General features: G+C 46.2%; 1 protein-coding gene across 1 annotated transcript; it reads left to right on the forward strand.

Annotated features, from left to right (window-relative positions):
- The first annotated feature begins 3,500 nt into the window (after positions 1-3,500).
- Positions 3,501-5,076, forward strand: LOC309685421 (RNA ligase 1-like). Its single transcript, XM_082498309.1, has 3 exons — positions 3,501-3,598; positions 4,495-4,612; positions 4,944-5,076. Exons 1-3 carry the CDS (start codon positions 3,509-3,511, stop codon positions 4,973-4,975), a joined length of 240 nt encoding a protein of 79 aa, XP_082354435.1. The 5' UTR covers positions 3,501-3,508; the 3' UTR covers positions 4,976-5,076.
- The last annotated feature ends 1,544 nt before the right edge of the window (positions 5,077-6,620 follow it).

Raw genomic sequence — 6,620 nt, forward strand, 5'->3', positions numbered from 1 at the left:
TATTTAAAGTGATCCTCAAAGTTCTCTTAAGCTCCAGATACCTCTAACGCCGTCTTGAGTTAGGTCAAGGAAGCTTTCATGACGTAACACAGTTCCAGATAAGAACAGGAGTAAAGCAGTCTACTTACTGCACTGCAGACTTTTCGTGAGGTGCTGGGAAGAAAACCAATTTGAGTCACTTAATTGACCTGTGGCTGAGTTTCCTTTCCTGCACAATGGGATAATCAGGTCAATCTCAAATAAAGTCTGCTGTAGGAGTGTAAATCTTACGCTAGTACTCTCTTACTAATAAGGGACATGTGTCTATGGGCAAACAAGGAGTAAGAAATAAAACCCAGACAGATTCCCAACAAAAACTGAAAAGCTAAAAATTTGGCATCTTGTAATCCTTGTACAGATTTGGCAGACTAAATCCCCGATGCTACAATGGATGCAAGAAAAAAAAGCCCTACACCTAACCCACCTGTTCACCAGGTGGAACATAAATATTTCTTTGAAGGACAAACCCATTTTGAAGAACTTTGCTGTAAATAATTGATTTTGCAGAAATTCAGGTATTTGCTATAAGCAGAAACCATAAACATGGCCTATTCATTCAGAATCAACCTAACATTGATTCAATAAGAGATGAGTGATCTTTATGCACAATTTCTAACTTATATGTTCCTTGCATATCAGAGCCCAGTTCACAGGAGAAATTGTCCATATTCTAGATCATTAGCTCTTCTCACCACTTCCAAAAATCAGATAATTTGAGCTACAGATGTGGCCATGACCCAGCCAGAGTGATGTATCACCTTCTCACTTTACATAACAAACCTCCCTTTCAACGCGGATATATCAAGAAAATCAAGGATACAAACCACACTAAAATCTCCAGCATTTACCTGTGCATAGGGGGAATAAAAATGGAAATTGCGGTCATTTCCAGCTGCGGCCATTTCCACCTCTTAGGCTTCTCCACTCTCTTAACACTGGCAGAACATACACGAAAACGTTAAAGCAATCAACATTCAGGTAAATTGCAATCTTATCCTGAACACAGCAGTTTTCTTTCAAAAACTGGACTTTCAGAACCTTACCTGTGCTTCTTTTTTGAAACAAAACTCCAACTAACAGCAAAATACACTTGAACGAAGGAGGTGGTACCTCCTCTAGGCTTGTTGAACCGACAAAGGCAGTTGCTAGCCAGTATAGAATGTTTCATTTTGACAGTTGCCAACGGCTCCTCCAGCTCATGACATCAGCTTGATGGTGCTATGGGACCTGTCTCACTTGAACATCTTCCTTTATCTCCATTGATTCAAAGTATGGAAAATCGAACTGTTTGAAAGCATCTCCCGTTCTGGTGTTTCTTTAATGTCAAATGGAACAAACCCATTTGGAGGGGTTTAAGTAACACCCAACTTCTCATCGCAGGAACTGTGGTCATGGAAACAAATCTTTGAACCACAAAGACAAACCTTATCATTTGACTATTTCTTAACTGAGATCCCTGTGCCCAACGTGTTCCTTCCTGTACCTCTTTCTTTGGATGGAGATTTCTACAGGCATGGCTTTACCTAAGTACAGAGTGAAACTGCTCACTGGGACCAAGGTGGGGAGTACTGTCGAGAGCTGTGAACAGAGAAAAAATGTGCAAAGGCTATCACAGTTCCGTAAGGCCTACAACTGACTGGGGTGCACAGGGAAAGGAAAATTCAGGAAAGCTGATGAGGGCCATGAATAACGAACTGTCAGTGGGCAGAGGCAGCCATAGAAAGAAAGCGTTAACACTGCCCAGAGCTGCCCAAACAGAGGCTCTTTGTATCTGTATAGCTGTGCCTACATAAGGCACGGAAGAAGATACGGTCAGGAAGAATTCATTGTGTATTGGGTTTGTGCAGCAAGGTTTTGGTAGTGAGGGGGGCTACAGGGGTGGCTTCTGTGAGAAGCTCCTAGAAGCTTCCGCCGTGTCCAATAGAGCCAATGCCAGCTGGCTCCAAGATGGACCCACTGCTGGCTGAGGCTGAGCCCATCAGCAACAGCGTTAGTGCCTCTGTGATAACATATTTAAGAAGGGGAAAAAACTGCGGGGCAACAGCAGCTGGCAAGAGGAGTAAGAATATGTGAGAGACACAACTCTGCAGATGCTCAGGTCAGTGAAGAAGGAGGGGGAGGAGGTGCTCCAAATGCTAGAGCAGAGATTCCCCTGCAGGCTGTGGTGAAGACTACGGTAAGGCAGGCTGTCTCCCTGCAGTCCGTGGAGGTCCACAGTAGAGCAGATACCTACTTGTAGCCCATGGAGGACCCCATGCTAGAGCAGGTGAATGTACCTGAAGGAGGCTGTGACCCCGTGGGCAGCCCGTGCTGGAGCAGGCTCCTGTCAGGGTCTGTGGACCCGTGGAGAGAGGAGCTCGCACTGGAGCAGGTTTGCTGTCAGGATGCGTGACCCCGTGGAAAGGACCCACGGTGGAGCAGCCTGTTCCTGAAGAACTGCACCCTGTGGAAGGACTCCTGCTGGAGAAGTTCATGGAGGACTGTCTCCCATAGGAAGGGCCCCACACGGAGCAGAGGAAGAGCATGAGGAGGAAGGAGTGGCAGAAAACATATGTGATGAACTGACTGCAACCCCCATTCCCCATCCCTCTGCACTGCTCCGGGCCAGGAGGTAGAGGATAATCAGGAATGAAGTTGAGCCCAGAGAGAAGGAATAGAAAGGGGCTGTAAGATTTAGTTTTTATTTTTCATTACCCTACTCGGATTTGACTGGTAATAAATTGATTTTTCCAAGTCGAGTCTATTTGATCCATTGATGGTAATTGTTGTGTGATCTCTCCCTGTCCTTATCTTGACCCACGAGCCGTTCGTCGCATTTTCTCTCCCCTGCCCAGTGAGGAGGGCAGTGACAGAGCAGCTTCGGTGGGCACCTGGCCTCCAGCCGGGGTCAACCCACCACAGACTCAAGGGCTCTGTACCAAGGCACATGGCCTGGATAACAACCAGAGGCAGCGGTCCCGACGGAGCACAATCAGCCACAGAGCAGTCCCCACACCCTGGGGACAGGCCATCCATGCCCCAGAACCGGGCGTCTGGCACCCTGGAGAGCAAAAAAGACCCCGAGGAAAGGCTGCCAGGCCAGGGGAACGGCACCGCCAACGGCTAACCGCCGCCGCCACGGCGCGCCTTCGGGCGGTCGCCTCAGCCCGGCGCCGAGCACAGCTGGGGCGGGCGGCCCTGTCACGGCGGGAGCCGCCAGTGCGGAAAGCGGAGCTGCCACAGGCCCGCGGCCGGGCTGGGTGGCGGAGGGCGGCGTGAGCAGCGAAGGTCAGCGCAGCCACCACCTCACTGCCGCCTGCTGGAGAAAGGCGACCGCGGCCCGACTCGCCCTCCCCGGCGCACAGGTGCGTCGCGAGGGCTCCCGGCGGGCGGGAAGCCTCGGACTCCATTTCCCGTGGGGCACCGCGGGCGGCGCAGGCGCAGCTCGGGCTCGGCGCTGGGCCGGCGACGGGTGCGGACGGTCGGGGCCATGAGGCGGCGGTGCGCGGTGCAGCGGAAGGTGCCGTGTCTGTTCGTGACCGAGGTGAAGGAGGAGGCGTCGGCCAAGCGGGAGCGCCAGGTGTCCGGGGCGCGCCGGGGCCGGGCGGGAGGCAGGCGGGGCCGCAGTCCCTGCGGTGGGGCCGGGGCCGGGCGCAGGGGGTCTCTGGGCCGCGGGTGGCAGAGCCGTACGGCGGGGGGGGGCGGCAGCAGCAGCAGCAACAGCAACAGCAGCGGCCGTGCGTGACCCGCTGTGGGTAGGGGGAGACCCGAGTGTCGAGAGATTTGCTTCCCGAGATGACAAAGGCAGTGTCGGGATAGGTTGGGGTAGCAGTCCCCTGTCCAGCTGGAGACCTCCAACATGTTTGCAGTGAAACTGTTACAAAAGTCCTCCTAGAAATCTGGATTAGTTGTGACTGGATATTTGTTTCAGACCCTCAGATCACTTATTTCTTTGTGCTTTTTAGGTGGAAGAGGGTTTAGTTGACAGCACTCATACTAAGTATGTAACAGCAGGACGCTTTTGCTGCCTTGCGTTCCACTGGTCTGTGTATTGCAGTAGCGTGGTGCTATTGACTTTCAGCTCCAAACTGCAAGTTTGGAGCAGCTAGTCATGATGAGTTTCTATTGCCATCGTAATAGAGGAAGGCACATCTCAAAATTGCGCAGCGTTGGACTGGAACCCTTCTAGTTGATATGCAGTATGTAAAGTGGAAGGCAAAGTTGTCTCTAAACCCTAATCGAGACTGGAAAAGAGGGAGAGAGTTTTCAAATTGATTGCCTTTGTTCTTTCTCAGAGCATTTTCCAAACTGTCATGTCTTGAAGAAACATTGGTGTGTTTAGATAGTTTTAGAAATCAGTAATATAATGTGTAATACTGGAGTTAGAGAGTCCATCTGTGAGGAGTAAGAATGCACATGAGAACAAGGCAGTAACATCAACATGACGAGGTTTTAAAATGCCTGTCTTCTTTTCAGCCATTTAACGTTTTGGCCACTGAAACTGTAAGTGGAAAGGCGTTAGAGGCAGACATATACAATGCAATTCCTACTGAAAAGGTGGACGGAACCTGCTGTTACGTAACTACCTATAAAGGTAATAAGGAAGATCCATATGCCGATTTCTCATGCTGACTAGAACCCATGTTTTATGTAGTTCTCACTTTTGTTGTATGATTACAGCTGTTGCAAAAATGATTATTACTAAATCATCCTTGCAAAGTTGAATTTTTATAATAAAGGATGTCTAATTTCCTTGAGAAGTATTAAAAAAAGTGTGGAGGTTGGGAGGAAATGAGAATACTGTGGTTCATTGCATCAGTGGGGTTCTTGTCTTTACGTGAAATTGTAAGGCTTATAATTATAAGGATTTACCCAGGAACGGGCAGTGCTCATCAGGGTTCAAACTTGCCTCTTTTCCCTTTCAGGGAAGCACTTTTATAGCAAGCTAGAAGGCTAAGCTTAGAAGAACTAAGAGGATGCTCTGCTAGTCCACGTTTTGAACTGTGCAGCTGCAGAGCAAAGTCACTGTTACATCTGTGGGGGACACAGACATGGGAGATAAGAAGGAAATGGCACAATGAAGCACACACTGCAGACTAAAGGTTTGGCCATTCATTCAAGGGACGTGAGATAGAGGTTCTAATCTCTGCTTTCAAGACAGCTGTAAAATGTATTAATGGTCCTGAGGGTATCTTGTGAATGTTTTGTAGCCTGAGTCCTTTTATGAATTTGGACATCAGCTGATATTTGTTCAGCTCTTGCAGATGCTTCACAAGGAATTAATCAGAGAGGCAAATAGATCACACTCGTATAGTCTCTACTGTGCTTTATCCAGTGCTACAAGCCAAAACCCACTGCTTGTAGCTCCTTACTTAAAAGGCAGGTACATATTTTGTGCTCATATCAGTAATATTGTAAAAAATTAGAAATCCCTGGTTAGTATTACAGGCAAAATTACATGTCTGCAAACAATCAAAACTATTAACTGCTCTTTCAGGTTACTCAGCTTTACTTAGAATCTTGTGGGTTTTGATTGGGAAAGTTTAAAGACCTATTTTACATTTTCCAGGTGGGGAGAGACATGCTACTTCTACTAAAGAGACTGAATTGTAAAAATTTCTATCAGACAGTTATCTGAGTGGTAATTTTAAACTTTGAGAATGTTTTTGCATGTGGATTTCTTTTCCTCCAAGTTGGTACATTACAAGATCCTGAAGTATATTTGTCTAGAGGAAAAAAAAAGTATACATTTTTTCTTAAATTCAGCTATAATTTCAAGACAGACTCTCTTAGTCTGAGATGTAAATTAAATATTACATTAGCTGAAGTATCAATGAATGCATTGGGTGAATTATACCTCATCTGTGAAATGCAAGCTAGTATTAAATACAGGCTTTCTCTCTAGTACTTTAAAGATCATTTGTGATCTTGTAGCGTTTCCAACAGGCTCACGGGATCTTCCAAATGAGGCGATTCTGGCACAGACAACCATGACTTGAGCAAAGTGAATGAATGTTTCTGTGTTGAAAATCTTCCGAAAAGTGTCAATTGCTTTTAGATTACATAAACTTGAAGTTCAATCTCCTTTTCAACATTGCTTCTGAAAGCACTACAGGCAAGGCAATATTGTATATTTATGCTAGGCAGTTGATTTTGCATCAAAATATGCTGCCTAATGACTAACCATTTTCTGTAAAATTTCGTTAAAAATCATTGTTATTAATACTCCGGTTTTCTGTTAATGCCAGCTTAGTTCCATTAATTCCAACTATTAATTCCACAATGACCCTAAGGTTTGCAGTTTATATACACACACGTATGTATTGCCATAGTTTTCCATTTGGGTCCCAAATCTTCTGTTGTGTCAAGCTGATTCTTTGGCTTGGAGCATTTTTGACCATATGGCTCAGATGTAGCTGAAAAGAAAAGTAGTGAAATTTTTTGTTGTTTTGTTTTAAATGCTCTATCTTTTTTTGACCTGGAAATTTGACTAACAATTTTCGGTAAAATTTCGTTAAAAATCATTGTTATTAATACTCCAGTTTTCTGTTAATGCCAGCTTAGTTCCATTAATCCGAATTATTAATTCCACAATGGTCCTA

The sequence above is a fragment of the Vanellus vanellus genome, assembly GCF_965231255.1.
Source record: "Vanellus vanellus genome assembly, chromosome: 1".
NCBI lineage: Eukaryota > Metazoa > Chordata > Aves > Charadriiformes > Charadriidae > Vanellus > Vanellus vanellus.

Coding starts and splice junctions, on each gene's coding strand:
- LOC309685421 (XM_082498309.1), top strand. CDS start 3,509: ATGAGGCGGCGGTGCGCGGTGCAGCGGAAGGTGCCGTGTCTGTTCGTG. Junction 3,599..4,494: donor CGGCCAAGCGGGAGCGCCAG/GTGTCCGGGGCG, acceptor TCTTCTTTTCAG/CCATTTAACGTTTTGGCCAC. Junction 4,613..4,943: donor TTACGTAACTACCTATAAAG/GTAATAAGGAAG, acceptor TTTCCCTTTCAG/GGAAGCACTTTTATAGCAAG.